This window comes from Malaclemys terrapin, chromosome 24 (genome assembly GCF_027887155.1).
Source record: "Malaclemys terrapin pileata isolate rMalTer1 chromosome 24, rMalTer1.hap1, whole genome shotgun sequence".
NCBI lineage: Eukaryota > Metazoa > Chordata > Testudines > Emydidae > Malaclemys > Malaclemys terrapin.
Genome location: NC_071528.1, coordinates 9,597,351 through 9,616,220, shown reverse-complemented (window position 1 = coordinate 9,616,220; position 18,870 = coordinate 9,597,351). Strand labels below are relative to the sequence as shown.

The following is an 18,870-nucleotide window of genomic DNA, read 5'->3' as shown; positions in this document are numbered from 1 at the left end:
CCACACACCCCCACCTGCCCCCGAGCCTTGGCAGTAGCCACCAAGAGGGGCAAGCAGCTCGGCCCCCTCCAGGATTTGGGCACCTCTGGTTTGTCCCTTTCACTCGCTGCTCGTCACACCCGCCCTCCCAGGGCGGTGACGTCACTGCAGGGCTGTATCACCAGCAGCCACGTCTACCTGGGAAAGCAGCCCCCGCCTGTCAGAGCCCTGTTAGCACCCTGAGCCGTGCCGGCTGCAGAGACCTCCCCAGCTCCTGCCGCCACATTGATGTAGGTGCCAGCCATAGACGGGGACCGGCCAGGGGTCCCCCGAGGGGTGAGGATGCTGCTCTGTGGGACTGGGAGCTAAGTAGCTGTGCAGAGAACCCGGGCCAGGCTCCAGACTGGATCCCAGACAGGACCCGGCCCAGGCTCCAGACTGGATCCCAGACAGGACCCGGCCCAGACTGGATCCCAGACAGGACCCGGCCCAGACTCCAGACTGGATCCCAGACAGGACCCGGCCCAGACTGGATCCCAGACAGGACCCGGCCCAGGCTCCAGACTGGATCCCAGACAGAACCCAGCCCAGACTGGATCCCAGACAGGACCCGGCCCAGGCTCCAGACTGGATCCCAGACAGGACCCGGCCCAGACTGGATCCCAGACAGGACCCGGCCCAGGCTCCAGACTGGATCCCAGACAGGACCCGGCCCAGGCTCCAGACTGGATCCCAGACAGAACCCAGCCCAGACTGGATCCCAGACAGGACCCGGTCCAGGCTCCAGACTGGATCCCAGACAGGACCCAGCCCAGACTGGATCCCAGACAGGACCCGGCCCAGGCTCCAGACTGGATCCCAGACAGAACCCAGCCCAGACTGGATCCCAGACAGGACCCGGCCCAGGCTCCAGACTGGATCCCAGACAGAACCCAGCCCAGACTGGATCCCAGACAGGACCCGGCCCAGGCTCCAGACTGGATCCCAGACAGGACCCAGCCCAGACTGGATCCCAGACAGGACCCAGCCCAGGCTCCAGACTGGATCCCAGACAGGACCCAGCCCAGTTTCCAAACAAATCTACATCAAGACAAATCCCAACCAGAGCTCAACCTAAACTGGCTCCCAAACAGAACCTGGCTCATATCCCTAAGCAGATCTCAAGCAAAACCGGACTCAGAAACGAAACCAAATCTGAACGGAATCAAGCCCAAACACCAAACTAGATCCCAAGCAGAACCCCACCCCAAATGGATCCCAAACAGAGCTGGGCCTAGACACCAAACCAGATCCCACGCGGTGCTAGATCCCAAACAGAACCCACCAAAGGATCAGCACAGAGTCAAAGCAGAACTCAGCCCGGCCCCAGACAAGAACTGACGGGACACCAAAGAAAATTCACCCAAGTCCTTAGTGAGCTGCTCAGCCCAGGCCCATAACGTCCTCTGTGACTTTCGCGGGGGGTCCCGGCCGGGCGGGAGGAGGGTGGGAGTGGGTGCTGGGAGGCTGGGCCAGCGACAAGGCTCTCATGGTCCCCGTGTCTCTGCAGCATCCCCGGCTCAGCGGTCTGCGCCTTCGACATGGCACAGGTGGCGTCTGTCTTTGAGGGGCGCTTCCGGGAGCAGAAATCCCCCGAGTCCATCTGGACCCCTGTGCCGGAGGAGCTGGTGCCGAAGCCGCGGTGAGTGGACGGCCCGCGCCCTGGGCAACGGCCCATGTGTATCACCAGGACCCCGCAGCGTCGCGCCCCACACAGGGAGCATGGCCAGTTATCAACCCTCCCCCACCCTGGGCCCTGTGTCCTGGGGGGTCCCTCCCCTGTCCTGGGGGTCCTTCCACTCCCCCACCCTGGGCCCTGTGTCCTGGGGGGTACCTCCCCTGTCCTGGGGGTCCTTCCACTCCCCCAGCCTGGGCCCTGTGTCCTCGGGGGTCCCTCCCCTGTCCTGGTTCCTGGGGGTCCTTCCACTCCCCCACCCTGGGCCCTGTGTCCTCGGGGGTCCCTCCCCTGTCCTGGGGGTCCTTCCACTCCCCCACCCTGGGCCCTGTGTCCTCGGGGGTCCCTCCCCTGTCCTGGGGGTCCTTCCACTCCTCCACCCTGGGCCCTGTGTCCTGGGGGGTCCCTCCCCTGTCCTGGGGGTCCTTCCACTCCCCCAGCTTGGGCCCTGTGTCCTGGGGGGTCCCTCCCCTGTCCTGGGGGTCCTTCCACTCCCCCACCCTGGGTTCTGTGTCCTTAGGGGTCCCTCCCCTGTCCTGGTTCCTGGGGGTCCTTCCACTCCCCCAGCCTGGGTGCTGTGCCCTGGGGGGTACCTCCCCTTCCCCATCTTCTGTCCTGGAGTGTCCTTTCCCCACCCTGGTCCCCATGTCCTGGGGTGTCCATCCTGGGTCCTGAGATGTCACCCCTCCCCACCCAAGTCCTGGGTTGCCACCCCATCCCCCACCGGAGGCCCTGTGTCTTAGTGTATCACCCCCTGCCCCATGGCCCTGAGTCTTAGAGTGTCCCCCTCACCGCCCCCACCTCCAGCTCTGACTACACAAGAGTCACATGTGGCCCATGCAGTCAGACGGAGGGGGTTAGGGGGGCGACAGCGGGAACGATCCGTTCGTGATCCGTTGGTCACGCCCCGGCTCAGGTAGGCGGGGTCGCCCCCCCCGCCCCGCTTCCTGCTTCCCTGGGGCACTGCTGGCAGCTGCACCCTCTGGGAGGGACACACAGGGGGGAGAGGGGCCGAGGTTGGCGGGCGGGAGGTGGGGAGACACGTGCCGCTCAGCCCTTGCCTCCCCCTCTGCCCCCAGGCCCGGGTGCTGCGCAGCCCCCGGCATGCGCTATAACTCCTCCAGTTCCTTCCCGGACGAGATCCTCAACTTCGTGAAGACACATCCCCTGATGGACGAGTCGGTGCCCTCCCTGGGCCACGCCCCGTGGATCATCCGCAGCATGACTCGGTGAGAGACCCGCCCGCTCAGCCAGGAGCAGGAAGCCAACAGGCGTGGCTGGGCTGGGGTTTAGGGTGCTCGGATTGAGTGTTAGGCGGGACTGGATTCCCCCTTCGTTCCCCTGTCTCAGCTGCCTGGAGCTGACTGGGTCGGTCCTGGGGCCGGTTGTGTTCAATATCTTCATTAATGATCTGGAGGATGGGAGGGATTGCACCCTCGCGGATGACACTAAGCTGAGGGGAGAGGTAGATACGCTGGAGGGTAGGGCTAGGATACAGAGGGACCTAGACAAATTAGAGGATTGGGCCAAAAGAAATCTGATGAGGTTCAACAAGGACAAGTGCAGAGTCCTGCACTTAGGACAGAAGAATCCCATGCACTGCTACAGGCTAGGAACTGACTGGCTAAGCGGCAGTTCTGAGGAAAAGGACCTGGGGATTACAGTGGACGAGACGCTGGATATGAGTCAGCAGTGTGCCCTTGTTGCCAAGAAGGCTAACGGCATATTGGGCATTGCCAGCAGATCGAGGGAAGTGATTATTCCCCTCTATTCAGCACTGGCGAGGCCACATCTGGAATATTGCGTCCAGTTTTGTGCCCCCCACTACAGAAGGGATGTTGACAAATAGGAGAGAGTCCAGCGGAGGGCAACGGAAATGATTAGGGGGCTGGGGCACATAACTTACGAGGAGAGGCTGAGGGAACTGGGCTTATTTAGTTTGCAGAGGAGAAGAGTGAGGGGGGATTTGATATCTGCTTTCAACTACCTGAAAGGGGGTTCCAAAGAGGATGGAGCTCGGCTGTTCTCAGTGGTGGCAGATGACAGAACAAGGAGCAGTGGTCTCAAGTTGCAGTGGGGGAGGTCTAGGTTGGACATTAGGAAACACTATTTCACTAGGAGGGTGGTGAAGCACTGGAATGGGTTATCTAGGGAGGTGGTGGAATCTCCTTCCTTAGAGGTTTTTAAGGCCCGGCTTGACAAAGCCCTGGCTGGGATGATTTAGTTGGGGTTGGTCCTGCTTTGAGCAGGGGATTGGACTAGATGACCTCCTGAGATCCCTTCCAACCCTGAAATCCTATGATTTCCGCTAGATGGAGATAAATTATATGAAGGGTGTGTGTGTAAATGCATGCAATTGAGTGTGTATGTGCATATGTGTACATAGAATATCAGGGTTGGAAGGGACCTCCGGAGATCATTGAGTCTAACTCCCTGCTCAAAGCCGGACCAATCCCCAGACAGATTTTTGCCCCAGATCCCTAAATAGCTCCCTCAAGGATTGAACTCACAACCCTGGGTTTAGCAGGCCAATGCTCAAACCACTGAGCCCTTCTGTATGTACACATGTGCCCTTGTGAGTGGGTGTATGCATGTGTATGTGTGCACTTGTGAGTGTGGACGTGTGTGCATACATGTGCACTTGCAAGTATATGTCTACAGTTGTGCGTGTACATGTGCACTTGAGTGTGTGTACACATATATATACTTGTGTGTGTACATGCACACTTTGTGTGTGTGTGTATGTGTGTACGTGTCCACTTGTGTGCAGTTGTGAGTGTGTGGCCACGTGGACAAGTATACTTGTATGCACATGGGTGTACACATGCACTTGTGTGTGTACGCATGCTCTTGCAAATATGCGTACCGGTGTGTAAATGTGCATTTGTGAGTGGGTGGGTGTTACATGTGCACTTGTGTGTGTGTGTGTGTGCACGCGCATGTGCCTGTGCGAGGATTGAGTGCACCAAGAGGGTTGATAAATCTTCTAAACTTTGCTGCCGAGATTGCCTCATTCTAATTAAATCTGCCTTAATTGCTGTTTTATGTGGAATTAATCAAGCATCACTCCCTGGCTCTCAAGCCAGAAGCTCCCAACCAGAGGCTCTGGGGGCTTGTGTTGATGGGCAGATGCATCACTCGCTGGGATTCGAGGTGTTGAAAGGGGAAGTGTGGTGGGGAGCTTGCACCGCATGTCTGGGGGTGCATATGCGGGTGGCGGGAGGGACGGGGACAAGTGCACGGGCCAGGGGGTATGCGGTCGCCAGCCGGGCCCCAATGGCGCGCCGGCGGGAGGGAGCAGGAGGAGGTGGGGAGTGGAGTGCTTCCCAATCCTCACCCCATGGTACCAGTGCTGTGAAAATGCAAAACAGCCGGAGCTCATTGGTGCTGATAATTACAGCTGTAATGAGACAACAGAAAACTTATTCTAATTGACCCTTTTGAGGGGGATGGGGGAAGGGACAAGGAGCCTCTTGTTTTAGCTACAGCTTTCTGCAGAGGTTGTGATACCCACCAAAATCTCTTCCTCTCCTCTGCCTGGCCTTAGCTTGGCCTCCGGGGGCCTTTCTTGGGGGTCTGGCTGGCTGGGCCTGGAGCTGTGTGGATGTATGTCCCATAGCAAGGAAGCCATTGGAGTGGTGCAGGGGTGTCTGTGCCTACACGTGATCTGCAAGTGTGTAAATGTGTGGAAACAGGGATGTCCCTGTGCGTGGAGAGGGATTGTGTCCGGAATGCATGTAGGATCGGTGCATTTCTGCTCTGGGTGTATGGTGCACGGGCTTCTGGCGTGTGTATGGATCCCTGGGGTGTGCGTGTGTGTAGGTGTGGGTGGGTGTGTAGATGTGTCTATCTTGGACTGTCGTTTCTTCAGGTTCCGTTTGGGATCTGGGTTGGGTTCTGATGGGGATCTGGGTGGGTTCTGGTTGGGGATGTGGGTTGGGTTCAGGTTAGGATCTGGATCAAGTTCAGTTTGGGATGTGGGTTGGGTTCTGATGGGGATCTGGGTGGGTTCTGGTTGGGGATGTGGGTTGGGTTCAGGTTAGGATCTGGATCAAGTTCAGTTTGGGATGTGGGTTGGGTTCTGATGGGGATCTGGGTGGGTTCTGGTTGGGGATGTGGGTTGGGTTCAGGTTAGGATCTGGATCAAGTTCAGTTTGGGATGTGGGTTGGGTTCTGATGGGGATCTGGGTGGGTTCTGGTTGGGGATGTGGGTTGGGTTCGGGTTAGGATCTGGATCAAGTTCAGTTTGGGATCTGGGTTGAGTTCTCATGAGGATCTTGGTGGATTCTGGTTGCGATGTGGGTTGGGTTTGGGTGGGGACGTAGATTTCCCATACACACTAGCAGGAGGGCAGTAAGTGGTAACTCAGCAGGTCTTTTCTAGCTACAGAGAGTCCAATCCACACTAGGTGTGTTAACCCCGGGACACTACCGCATCTCCCCATCCTCCTGCCTTGCTCCCCTACCCCTGATGGCATCACCTCTTCTCTGGGGCTTCTCCTGAACTTCAGCCGTCATGAACAATAACGAGCGACCCCTCTTCCATCCCCTGCTCTGCAGGTATCAGCTCCGTAAAATTGTGGTGGACAGTGCGGCGGGGCCCTGGGGCAATTGCACTGTGGTCTTCCTGGGCTCTAACACCGGCACCGTCCTCAAGTTCCTGATCAAGCCCAACATCAGTGCCAGCCCCTCAGCCGTCAGCGCCGGGAGCCAGAGCCTGCTCCTGGAGGAGTTCGAGACCTACCACCCCGGCAGGTAGGCGCGGACACGGCCTGGGCGCGGCTAGCGCTCTCGGAACAATGGCGCCCAGGGGCTGGGAATGAAGTTAAACAGGATGGAGGGGTTTGGGCTTTGGGGACCCAGAGGTGCCAGTCAGAGAATGGGAAATCCTACGGGGATGGGCATGGGGTAAGCACCTGGACAGATGGATCCGAGTCCCTGGGATACTCAGGTGAGTCACAACGGCTTTCTCACAGCAGCCTTGTCTGTGCCCACCCGGGGAAACGCTCCCCAACTATCCAGTGTTACACTCCCCAGCTCCCACCCATGTGCACTGGAGTGCCCACTCCCTTGCGTCTGGGCACCCGCAGCGCACCCCAAGGTACTGGTTTCATCTTGGCTCTGCCCTCTCCTCAGCGCAAGGCGTGTAGACGTGTCTGTAGCAAACCCAAAGTGAAGTGTATTGCACAGAGCTTGAGACAGAGACTCAAATAGCAGCAAGTACAAGGTTTTGGAAACGTAAGAAAAACCTAAAACCCAGACTACAGCCAAAAAAATCTTACCGCGGTATAGGTGAAACCGCGTTATATCGAACTTGCTTTGATCCGCCGGAGTGCGCAGCCCCGCCCCCCCGGAGCGCTGCTTTACCGCATTATATCCGAATTCATGGTATATCGGGTCGTGTTATATCGGGGTAGAGGTGTATTTCTCACCCAAACGGTCAGTCCGTGCAGCACTTGTCCAGCCCAGAAAAACTGGGAGCTAGCGTGACGCCTCCGCAAAGGATAAAATCTTGGGCCCTCTCTTCTCCTGCAGTTACAGACTCTTGTCTCTTGCCACGGGGGGTCCCCTAGGCCGAGACTTTTCTTGGGGTACTTGAGTCTTTGTAAATCCTCAGGCCTGAGACAGTAAACTCAGGGCGGCTGATTCAGTCAGACAAGCTTCACTTCAAAGCTAAATCTCCTCCATGTTACATCTCTCTCCCACGGCTTCCTCTCCAAACATCTCGCCCTGACGATCAGCGAGTTCTTAGCTTTCGGCAGAGACCTCACACATGGCCCTCCCCCCCGCCCCCCCAGTGGTGAACGAGTGAGCCGATGGTGCAACGCGGGTCTCCCATGTAATTCTCAGGCCCTGGTGCAGAAGTTGGATTCTGAGGGGGTCCGATTCCCACACGCACTCTGAGTTCACGTAGGGTGACCAGACAGCAAGTGTGAAAAATCAGGACGGGGGTGGGGGGTAATAGGAGCCTATATAAGACAAAGCCCCAAATATTGGGACTGTCCCTGTAAAATCAGGACCTCGGGTCACCCTAAGTTCACGTTTCGTGCCCCTTCCCCTCCATGTCCACCCAACGCAGGGCGCAATCAGTCCCCGGGTCTCAGGCCTCCCTGACAGCGACACAGAGTGAATCCCTCCCCACGGTCCATCGAGGGACCCCCTCCATCTCCTGCAGCACAAAAGGACCTCAGTTTCCTTGCCTGACTTGGCACTTTCTCAGAGGTGGGGGGAGGAGCGTGGGGCTTTGGTGCTGTTCTCTGTTGGGAAGTATACAAAAGGTCCCTCCGCCCCGTGCCCTCTTGGGGACCAGTCCCAGTCTCACGCTGGCCACTCCACACAGTGGCAGCCCAGGGTCAGGGCGGGTGGGCTCTCCTCTGGGACATGGCGCGGACTGAGATTTCCCCCGGGTCTGCCGGCAGGTGCGGCCGAGACAACGAGGACGAAAGGAAGCTCTTGGGCATGGAGCTGGACAAAGCCACGGGGTCCTTGCTGTTGGCCTTCCCCCCGTGCGTGGTGAGGGTGCCCACTGCCCGATGCCAGCAGCACTCAGGCTGCATGAAGTGAGTTTCTCGTTCTCAGCTCTTGCCACCACGGCTCAGTGGCATGGGGTTGTGAATGGGCGGGGTTTGGGGTTGTGGGCGGGGTTTCCGTCTAGTACGCCTCCCCCGCAACACACAAACTTCTCCCTGGTTTTGCATTGAACCCCCTGAGAAGGTGGCGACAGCACTTGTTTGGGGGTTCAGTCTGGCTATAGCTTTCTCTTTGGGGTGGGGGCATGAACATAACATCGGGGGCAGGAGGGGTTCAAACCCACCCTCCCGCAACGTGGGATCACCCTGGCTCTGCCCCAGAGCCTTTTCCCCATCTCTGGTCCCTGCTGTCCTAGGACTGTGGTTCGGGGAGGGGGCAAGTTCCCCTTGTAGGAGCCAAGCTGTCCCGCAAGTAATGCCATCCGTCACACGTGGTGGGGCCCGAGGGCTGGTGCCCGCGTCCTTGCCCACCACATTCCCCTGCCTCATTATCAGAGCCCGAGAGGCAGTTATTCAGAATGTCTCGGCTTAATACCTGCCCCCTGGCAAATTAAAGTTTTGGCTGCTGGGAAGGGACTGAGCCCAGGGCAGCGTGGGATTTTTCCAGGACAACCACCACTGAAGGATCAACCAGATGTGTGTGTGTGGGGGGGGGATTTCTCCCAACCTCCAGCTGCAGCCTTTGTCCATCAGCTCCCGGGCTCTGCTGCATAGGGTGGGCAAGAGGGGGCCTCCAGGGGTATTCTGGGCCCCTTCCCTGCCATCAGCTCCAGCTCGGTCGATGGCCAGCTGCCCACCTGAGCAGACGTGCCCTCCGTCCCCTGGAGCTGAGAGTTGACCGAGAGCTGAATGAAGCAGGGGACCCTGGGTTAAAAATAGCGTGTGATCCTTAAAGACGGGACCATAACGCAGACGCACGAGGGCGCTGGATTGAGGTGACCCAGGCATTAATGCGGCCGCCTCCTATTTTGGGAGCGCTGGGCTGTGTAATGGAGCTTTTTGGAGGTTATTCTTTGTATGCGGCTGCATCTGGACCCCTCACCAGAGATCTGGGCCCCATTGTGCCAGGTGCTGTACATAGAGCGAGTGACAGTCCCTGCTCACAGACAACACAAAAGATGGGAAGGGAAACAGAGGAAGTGGCTTGCCCCAGGTTCCCCAGTAGCAGAGCTGGGACGAGAACCCAGGCGTCCTGAGATCCTGGCCGGCCCATACTGCCTGTATACTTGCCAGCCCGTATTCCTTCATTATTAATAGTCAGCACGGCTTCTTTGCTGCCCCAGATGCAGCCTTCTCACGAGTCACATCCAGGTTTACATAGAGCCCGTGAGCCAATAATATCTTTGCCATGTGACCTCGCTGGCTCCAAGGGGCCTACATCAGGGATAGATTTGGCCCAGTAGGTGTGAAATCCCCCATCAGTGAACTGTCCCACCTTGACTGCGGACCAGGCGCCCGCGATCCACCATGGACTTCTCTAACCAGCCCCCCTTTCCTGCCGGGTTTCAGGAACTGCCTTGGGAGCCGGGACCCCTACTGCGGCTGGACCCCCGAGGGCTCCTGCATCTTCCTGGAAACGAGCACCAGGTAACGCTGGCCAGCGAGGATCCCTCCAGGGCTGGGGATGGGGAGCCACCTCGATGGGAGTTGGCTGCTGCAGGTGGTGCTGGGTTAACAGCCCTAGAGACCGGGGACCTGTGCAGAGCTGGGGCAGCCCAGGCTGTGGGATGAGCCTCCACCCCGATCTGGAGGGGCAGTTCCCTGCGTCTTTGGCCTCTCTGCTGAGCCAGCCAGCCTGGGGCACCACTGATTGCACAGGTGGGGTTTACGCCGCGACCCTACTGACAGCTGGGCTGAGAACCAGCAAACTCATCTCACACCCAAGCCCCGTGATCTCCACCAGGCGGGGCGGGAATTCGGTGCCCAGGTGAGAGGTTTTGCCTGGAGTTCTGCTGCCGAAAGGATCCTGGGATCTTCTTCCTCGTGCAGCATCTCAGCCCTGTCCCTTCTGGAGACCCCGTGTCCCTGCCTCTTGCTAGGCGTCCAGGGATAAAGGAGAGATGCTCAGAGGCCAGCAGCCCCTCGGGGTGCACTGGGAAGTAGCTCCCTCCCGGGGTGCTCCATGGACCAAGCCCCAGATTTCGGAGGGGGGAGGGATTTGCCAGTGGGGCCTATTGAGACCCGAAGCACTGATGGGGGACCATCCACCGAGCATCTCCCATCCCCTGGGAGCACTGAGCCCTTTGTTCCCATCCAACCTTCTGCTGCTGCATTCCCCGGCCCAGCCTGTGCTAAGCCCCTCAACCCTCCCCCCAGGGGCGTGTCATTTCCATTGGGCGTCACTGGGGCAGGGGAGGGGGGTGGAGGACGGAATTCCCTCTTCCGCAGGAATCGGGCCAGGGAACTGGGGCTGGCTCCTGGCCTTGGCGCAGAAATGTCCCGGGATCTGTAATGACCACGTGTTCCACGTGTCAGCTGCCACGGGGCCTCCCAGCAGCCCAGCCCAGGGCCCCTAGCACCACCGACTGCAGGGGCCCCCGTGACACAGCGCCCTCTAGCTCTGCACTGCCTGCAGGGGTGAAGTCAGCCCCCCTCCTATTCCCAACCCCCCCCACACACTGTGCCCTGCATTGGCTCAGATGGGAGAGTGCCCTCCCCTTCGGGCTCTGGGTTTGCTGTCTCCAGCCTGATTGCTGACCCAGCCGGACCCCGTTTGGTTCCCGGAGCAGGAAGCACACAGCCAGCACTGAGCTGGCCTCTCTCAGCATGGCATCGCCACCCCCCCCCGGGCAGCAGCCATGCTCGAGTCCCAGGTAGCACCGCAGTCTTGGCCCGTTTCCTCCCTCTGACTGATCCCTTCCTTCCTCGTGGCCATCCCGCAGGGCTGTGTTCGAACAGGACATCGCCGGAGGCAGCACCTCGCACCTCGGGGAGTGTGAGGGTAAGCGCTCCCGTGCTCGCTGGCGGGGGGCGCGGGAGGAGGGAGCTGCCATGGGGAACTCACGGGGTAGGACAAGCAGCTGGCCTGGGCAGGGCACTGCTGTGGGCAGGGCCGGCTCCAGGCACCAGCCGACCAAACACGTGCTTGGGGCGGCACCTGGTAAGGGGCGGCCAATCTTGGGGTGGCGGGGCGGCGCTCGGGGGTTTTTTTTTGGTTCAGCAGGGCGGCGCTCGAGGTTTTTTTGTTTGTTTGTTTCGGCGGGGCAGGGCGGCGCTCAGGGGGGTTGTTTCAGCGGCACGGCACTGGGGGGGGTTGTTTCGTCGGGGCAGGGTGGCGCTGGGGGGGGTGTTTCGGCAGAGCGGTGCTGCTTTTTTTTTTTTTTTTGCTTGGGGCGGTCAAAAGTTAGAGCCAGCCGTGGCTGTGGGGAAGCTCATGCTGCCAGATCCCAGCTGGCACTGTGACCCTGGTGTGAGCCGTGCTCCACCCTTTGGACTCTCTGATTGCTGGACGCACAGGGCGGACGCACGGTGCCAACATGCCAGGCAGCCTGGCTCTGGCTGTGCCCGCTCCCCGCGCGCTCACCCGCTCCTCCTTCCCCCTAGGACTGGTGACCGAGAGCTTCGTGGAGGAGCCAGACGGGCTGGTCTCCGTGAATCTGCTGGTGATCTCCTCCGTGGCTGCCTTCGTCATCGGGGCGGTGATCTCCGGCTTCAGCGTGTGCTGGTTCATCGGGCACCGAGACCGCAAGGAGCTGGCGCGCCGCAAGGACAAAGAGACCATCCTGGCGCACAGCGAGTCGGTGGTGAGCGTGAGCCGGCTGGGCGAGCGCCGCGCCCGCGGGGGCCAGCCCGAGAACCTCCTGGCCCCGCTGATGCAGAACGGCTGGCCCAAGGCGCTCATCAAGGTCAGCCAGCACGACCTGGACGCGGGGGTGCTGCCCACGCCCGAGCAGACCCCCCTGCAGCAGAAGCGCTGCCCCGGCAACCTCAAGAACTGCAGCTGGGAGCACAGCCACAATCTCATCAACGCCTCCATCCGCGAGCCGCCCTGCGCAGGCTCCTCCGTCATCCTGCTGCACTCCAGCCACGCCCAGGTGCCCCACCACCTCCGGGCCGGGCGCGGCATCCCCATCTGCCACTCCATGCTCATGGACCAAGAGCTGGAGGACGAGGCGAGCGACTCCTCCGTGGACATGCACTACCTGCCGGTGAGCGGGGCGCGGGAGCGGGGCGAGGGGCCGAGGGGCCAGCAGCAGCCGCCCCCTTCCCACCGGCCCGGCTTGGGCAGGAGCTCCTGCGGCGAGTTCCCCGTCACGCCGCACGACAGCCCGGACCGGCGCCGGGTGGTGTCGGCGCCGAGCGGGGAGGCCGGGGACTACGCCGACAGCAGCCCCTGGAACCCCGACAAGCTGAATTTCAACAGCAACAACGCGGCCAGCAAGGCGGCCGCCCACCTCAAGAGGAACCACACGTTCAACAGCGCGGAGAACCCGGGGGTGTACAGCCGGCACGCTGGGCCCCCGCGGGCCCCCACGCTGGGCAGCCAGCACACCCTCACGGACCTCAGCCACCTCCTCAAGTACGGCATCGAGCGGACTCCCTCCGTCAAATAGGAGCTGGCCGGGGAGGGGGTGTGGTTTGGTTGTATAGCCTCCTCTTGGGGGCGGAGTTTCAATGGAGGGGGCGGAGCATAGGGAGCCTCGCTCCCATCCAGGGAGACACGCCCGAGACCCAGGTGTCTCCAGCAAATGACTGTAGGGGGCGCCGGAGAGGAGCCGGTTGTGGGGTCTGGGGGGGGTCTCTGCGTTTGCTCTGGCAGCTGGTGCTTCCTCACTGGACTCTTCTCCCCGAACCTGCCCCACTCGCTCCTTCTTTTCGGTGGGACCTAGGCAGGATTGGGGCCCCTCCACGCAGGATTTCGTCATCGCCGTAGATATAACAAAGCAGCGCGAGGGGGTGGAAGGCAGCTGGCTGGAAAAGGCCCTGGTGAACCTGGGGTCCCCCCCGCCCTGCCCGGCTCGTCACCTCCTCGTTTTTGTACTGTAAATGGTGGGGGTGTCAGGTCTTCTAATGAGTGGGTGACTTGCTCCTTGACACCCCGGGCTCAGAGCGGCCTCCCCGGGATCTCAGAGTTCTCCTCTCTCCTTTTGGGAGGGGGCCAAAGCCAGAGTTCCCCTCTGTTCCCCCCATCTGACATTGCCAGTGCCCGAAGTCCCCCCTGCTTCTTGCTGGGAGGGCACAGGGCCTGGGTGCCCCCTCTGGCCTCACCTGGCAAGGGCTGGGCCCGTTCCTACACTTGCGGTGAGCAGTGCCCCTTCTGCCCCATGCTGGCAGGGGTGGGGCTGGTGCAGCGCCCCTTCTGCCCTGCTCTGTCAGGGGGCAAGACCCCCGCTGTCTATCCCAGGACAGGGCTTCTGTTGCGTGGTCAGGAAGGTCCGCGACCTCCAGTGAATCCGGCGGTTGGCTTCCCCGTAGGCCCAGCTAACACTGGGATCTGGAGCCAGTGGCCGCTGCACTGGTGGACCAGCAGAGAGAGGGGACCGCAGGGGTCTGGGGGGGGATGTTCTCTTCCCACCTGGCTGGGGCCGATCTGTCCCGGCGCCCCGATGGCCCATCCGGCTGCCTCTCTGCAGACAGACCAGCACTTTACCCGTCACCCTGGGAAGCCCTGCCAGGCAGATGCCAGCGGATGGCATTGGGCTGACACTGCAGCGAGGTTACCGCTACGCTCCCCAAAACCGGCCATCCTCCTTCCCTACGGCATTTCCTGATACTGCCCCCCCCCCACAGCCCCTCCGCAGCCCTAACAAAGCCCCTCTGAACTGGCTGGTGAAACGGTTCCCGGCTGCCTCCCACAGCCGCGCTGTGCCACCATCGCCCCCGTGCCTTGATGCAGTCGGTCACACGCCACCCGATTCCAACAGGAGCCCTTCGCTGTGGTGGAGATGACTGCGTGGGGGGCAGAGGATTGGCACAAACGTAGCCTTAGGGATTGTGGAGTCCCCACGGGGAAGACAGGAAGAGGGGGCATATGTCTCTGGAACAATAGGAAGCACAATCTTTTTGTTGTTGTTTTAAACCCGTTTGGGGGCTGATTTTCTACCGACCGCGAGGCGGGAAGGGGCCCCGGGTGTGTGGCTTGCTCTGGTTTGGCGCGGATTCCGTGGGGGTTTCCAGAATCGGATCTTGGCCTGTTTGTATTTTTGTTTTATTGGGGGGGGGAGGAGGTGGCCTTTCTTTTTCTTTCCTTTCCTCTGTCACAAATTGCACAATCCCTCCAGCGCGGAGGCGTCTCTCGGGCCAGGGATCAAGAGCGTCTCCGGCTGTGGCAGGGCAGCGGGCCGGGCGTTGTCAGCAGATCCCCTGCTGTTCCCCTACCAAGGTCCCCATCTCCACCCACCTCCGGCCAGGCGGGGAAGGGGCTCTCCGGGAAGTCTGGCTCCTGCCCCCCTCTCTCTAAAGCACAGATTGGAGCCTAGCTGTTGGCACCGATCTCGGAGACGGCGTGGCGCTTGCGGGCACAGGGAGCCCGCGATAACGTGTGCATGCATTGGCATGTTTGTGTGCGCGCCTGGCGCTGCCCCCTGCGGGCACCCAGCCAACCTTTCCGGGACGCAGCTGCGACTTGCCGGGGTGCCTCCAGCTCTCATCTTCCCCAAGGGAGGCTCAGAGCTGGGGGTTTGAGACCGGCTCTCGTCGCTCCCCGGGCGGTGGGGATCAGTGAAGATTGTGGGGGATGGGGCTGGTTCAGACGCTCGCCCCGATGCTCAGCTGTTTCTCCCAGCCTCGCTGGGGGTGCAAAGTCCACGAAGGGGTGGGGGGGATTCACTTGCTTCCCCAGGTCCCCTGCACCCCACTCAGACCACAGAGATGACAGGGACGGCTTCCCCCGTGGCATTTCGGCGCGTCCCGCCACAAGCACAAAAGCCAGTGAAAAGAGGTCCCCGGCCCGCTTGGGGCCACAGAGTCTGGGCTGGGGTTGGGAGCCGGGTTCTTGTCCTCTCCGGGCCTGTTAGCCGGAGCACTGGGTCCAGGGTCAGATCCTGCTGCTGGGTGCGGCCTTGCTGGTCCCCTCTGCCCACCGGGGCAGGCAGGGCCTGAGACCCAGAGCCCAGGGAAGGGGAAGGACTGGCAGCGTGGGGCCAGGGCAAGGAAAGATACCTGAGGGAGGGGGTGCTGGATGGGAAGTGGGGGCAGGCAGCAGAATGTGCTCGCTGGGCTGGGGCAGGTAATCTGGAAGCTGCCCCCCTCCCTAGAGCTGGCCTGCAGCCTGCCCCCTTCCCCCCACTTGGCCTTCTCCACCAGGCATGGCAAAGCTCAGCTCTCGTGTGGCACCGTCTTGGGGCCGGAGCGCCAGGCAAATGGGAGCTGCTGGGGGCTGGGCCCTGTGTGCGAATCCAGCCACTTCCTTTAGGTGCCTGAATGGGAGATGAGCTCTTGTGACAATCAGGCCAACAGGGCCTGCAGCACCAGGGCCGCGTGTACCACGCACGGGCTGCAGCCCTGTGAGGACCGCGTGTATCATGCACGGGCTGCAGCGCCGCGTACACCGTGTGTACCACGCACGGGCTGCCGGCCCGGTTAGCCTGCACCTGGATGGATCCTGCCCACATGCTGCCCAGGCCAGCTTAAAATGGCAGCCAAAGCACTGGGAAGACGGTGACAGCTCAGCAGGGCTTCTGCCCCGGCCCACTGCGGAGCCTGGGCCCCGCCAGCCAGGCCCCTGCTTTCCCGAGGGAGGCTGGGGGGGCCGGATCCCCACCCCGGGGAGTTTGACGAGGGAGCAGAGCCAGGCCTGGGGGAAGAGGGGAGGGGACCATGGTGACGTGGAGGGGGACAAGACAGCTGCGATGGGCTCCGCGGAAAGGGGCGGGCGTCTCTAGCTGCCCCCAGGGGAAGCCGGGCCTGCAGGCCGCCCGCTCCCCACCACTGTAAATAAGGTGTGCGAGGAGACGACCCATTGCCAAGCGAGTGGTCCAGTACGATGCAAGTTCTCTTGTGACCTGTGCCCCCCTGTGACCTTTCTCCTTTTAACCTGTGCAGGCCATGCATGCTACAGCAGTAAACTCTTCTCTGTATAACTCTGGAGTTCCCCCTGCCAATAAAGTTCTGTTTACAAGACTGGACCCCGCCCCTCCCGCCCCAGCATCGCTGTCTTTTCTCGCATTCGTTGGCCCCGGGGGTTCCCCAAAGGGGGGAGGACAGGAATCCACAAAGAACCAGGCTCTGGCGTATCCAGCTCTGGGACTAATCCAGAGGGAAATGCCCCTGGTACCCAGGGCCGCCGCCTGTGCCAGTCCCTGCCACCTGTGCCAGCTTGACTTTGCCATGGCCCGTGGGCTGAGATCTGCTGTGACTTAAAGGCAGTTTGCAGCGGAGTAGCTAAGAGCAGCAATTGAAGCACCAAAGGAGGGCCAGGGGAAGATCCCCTCTGTGGTGCCCCATCCATATGGAAGATCCCACCCATAGAGCAAGGGCCAACTTTCCCCTACCACCTTTACTAGGGGGCAGCGTGTCTCTTTCAGGCGTCAGTCATGCTGGTGGACAATCTCCCGACCAGCTGGACTCAGGGCAGCTGGCTCGGTCCATGTGAGCCCCAGAGCGGCGTCAGTATTGGATGGTTGGTTGCTCGCAAGCCAGCAACCTGGAGGTGAAGCGCCACACCCAGATAGGTTCACTGGCAAACGGCCCAGTTGCTGCGGGCGTGGGAAGGATGTGGATTTCAGTCCTGCCTCTGCCACATACCAGCTGCGGGTCCTTGGTCAAGTCACTTCTGCCCAGAACTCCAAAGGAAGTTAGGCAGCGAAAGCCCTTTGGGAATCTGGGCCATCCCGGCCCTGAGCCTGTGAAAGAGGGATAGAGACTCTCGCAAGGGCTTGGCAATGGCTGGCTGGCAAGTGTCTGGGTCGAGCTGAGTGGTTGGAATGACCATTATCATCTCCCCTAAGGGCAGGATGGCCTGGATCGCACCCGCTGAGCCGGCTTGAAAACTATGGCCTAGATCCCGCAACCCTCGCTCGCTGCAGTGTTCCCAGAGTGCACCGGGGTCTGCGTGTGTCCGCTCACCAGCTGCCTGGGGGCTGCACCGTCTAGGCACAAAGACTCCTGCTTTACTGAGTTCAGTGGGAGCTGGGGGCCGAATTCCCTCAGGCTGCCTGGACAATCTCAGCCCAGATCGTGGTGCCGTGGGACTAGAGACCCTGTGTGCTCCTGCCTGGTGCCGTTGGTAAGCGCGGCAGGTAAAGCCAAAGGCTAAGGAGCCGAGTCTGCAAGCACCAAATTCTGCCAACTAATGGCAGGGCGGTTAGGCCCAGAGGGACCATTACGAGCATCCCATCTGCTCCCCTGCATAGCACAGGCCAGAGCCCCTTCCCTGGGGAGCCCTGCACTCAGCTAGCACATTTGCTTGGTTGTGTCGAATGCCATTTTGGTGACACCCGGGCGGTTTTGACACTGGGGCTGCTACTCCAGCGTCCAATGCTGGGTCTGTCCAGCCTGTTGCCCTGCCCGGAGCATGCCCCCCTTCTGGCCAGCAGGTCGGGTAAGCCGGCCTTTCCGAAGACTCTGCTAACGCCAAGGCACCGGCTACGCGACAGGCAGAGGAGAGGGCTCGTGAGGCGGTTGGCATACACTGCTTACAAATGACGGGACAGCCCATTTTTATAGGGCCTAACCAGCCTGCAGACCAGGCTGCAAATTGATTATTTCGCCCTTCCAAGCGAAGCCTTTAATATGAAAAAGGGCGAGCCCATGTTATAAGCACAGTGATGCGCTCTGGCTGTGCAGTCACTTATGCAGGGCCTCTAGGAGGCAGTGAGGTCTAGTGGAGAGAGCACCGGGCTAGGAGCCGTGTCACCTATGCCGTTGACATGCTCCGCATGGCCCTTCCTCACTATGTGTGTTTGCGTCTCACCTCAGACTCCCTTTGGCTGTTTTGGAGTAGGAACCAGCTCTCACTATGGTCTGTACAGCGCCTAGCACAACAGGGGCTTGAGCTCATCTGGGGCCTCTAGGCGCTACTGTCATACAATGCATAGCAAACACTAGCCTCCAGTACGTGGCTAGTGGCCAGCACCCCCGAGGTGTGCACATAATGGCTGGTGAATACACACCCTAGCTGGCCCTTCTTGCTTACTATGGGCCTCCGCCTGCGTTTGCTAAAGCATGACATAAAACAAATGCATTGTCAAGCGCTTTCTCAGCATCTATGCCCACAGGCCTTGCTTTCCTTGCCTCCGAAATGCAGCCACCTCTGCGGTGGAGCACAACAGCTCCCAGCAACGCCGCAGCCCAGGAGGCGACGTGGTGTGTGGAGGCTTGGCAGAATTTGCGTTTGATTTTTTTTCTAATTGCGACAGATAATATTGATGTTTCTTTTGAAGCGGGTTTTTATCCATTTAAATGGTCACAGCTGTGCAAAATTATGAGTTTTAAGCATTTTTTTTTTCATCGCTTGGAACGTTCACAGTTGTGGGAAATCAAGGGCGAGGGAGTCGGACAATAATTGTTTAAGGCCAGTAGATTGTCAGACCCACCAAGTTAAAGCTATCTAAATAGCGGCCCCTACGGCCAGCATTACAACACGGTTCACACACATAAAGGTGGGACCCCCCGTAAGGTGTCAAACTCCATTTTCCCCGCTCTCCATTTCAATTATCGTCCACGGAGCTATTTCTTCGTCAGTGCTTGTGTGGCCTGTGAAATCCAT

General features: G+C 60.4%; 1 protein-coding gene across 2 annotated transcripts in view; it reads left to right on the top strand.

Annotated features, from left to right (window-relative positions):
• Positions 1-16,288, top strand: part of SEMA6B (semaphorin 6B) — a 93,252-nt gene extending 76,964 nt beyond the window's left edge. For both annotated transcript variants that reach the window (XM_054013639.1, XM_054013640.1), the window contains exons 11-17: positions 1,529-1,660; positions 2,773-2,922; positions 6,253-6,447; positions 8,112-8,252; positions 9,732-9,809; positions 11,105-11,163; positions 11,766-16,288. In XM_054013639.1, the coding sequence (XP_053869614.1) occupies positions 1,529-1,660; positions 2,773-2,922; positions 6,253-6,447; positions 8,112-8,252; positions 9,732-9,809; positions 11,105-11,163; positions 11,766-12,775 (1,765 nt within the window). In that variant the 3' untranslated portion in view covers positions 12,776-16,288. The remainder of the gene's footprint in view (positions 1-1,528; positions 1,661-2,772; positions 2,923-6,252; positions 6,448-8,111; positions 8,253-9,731; positions 9,810-11,104; positions 11,164-11,765) is intronic.
• The last annotated feature ends 2,582 nt before the right edge of the window (positions 16,289-18,870 follow it).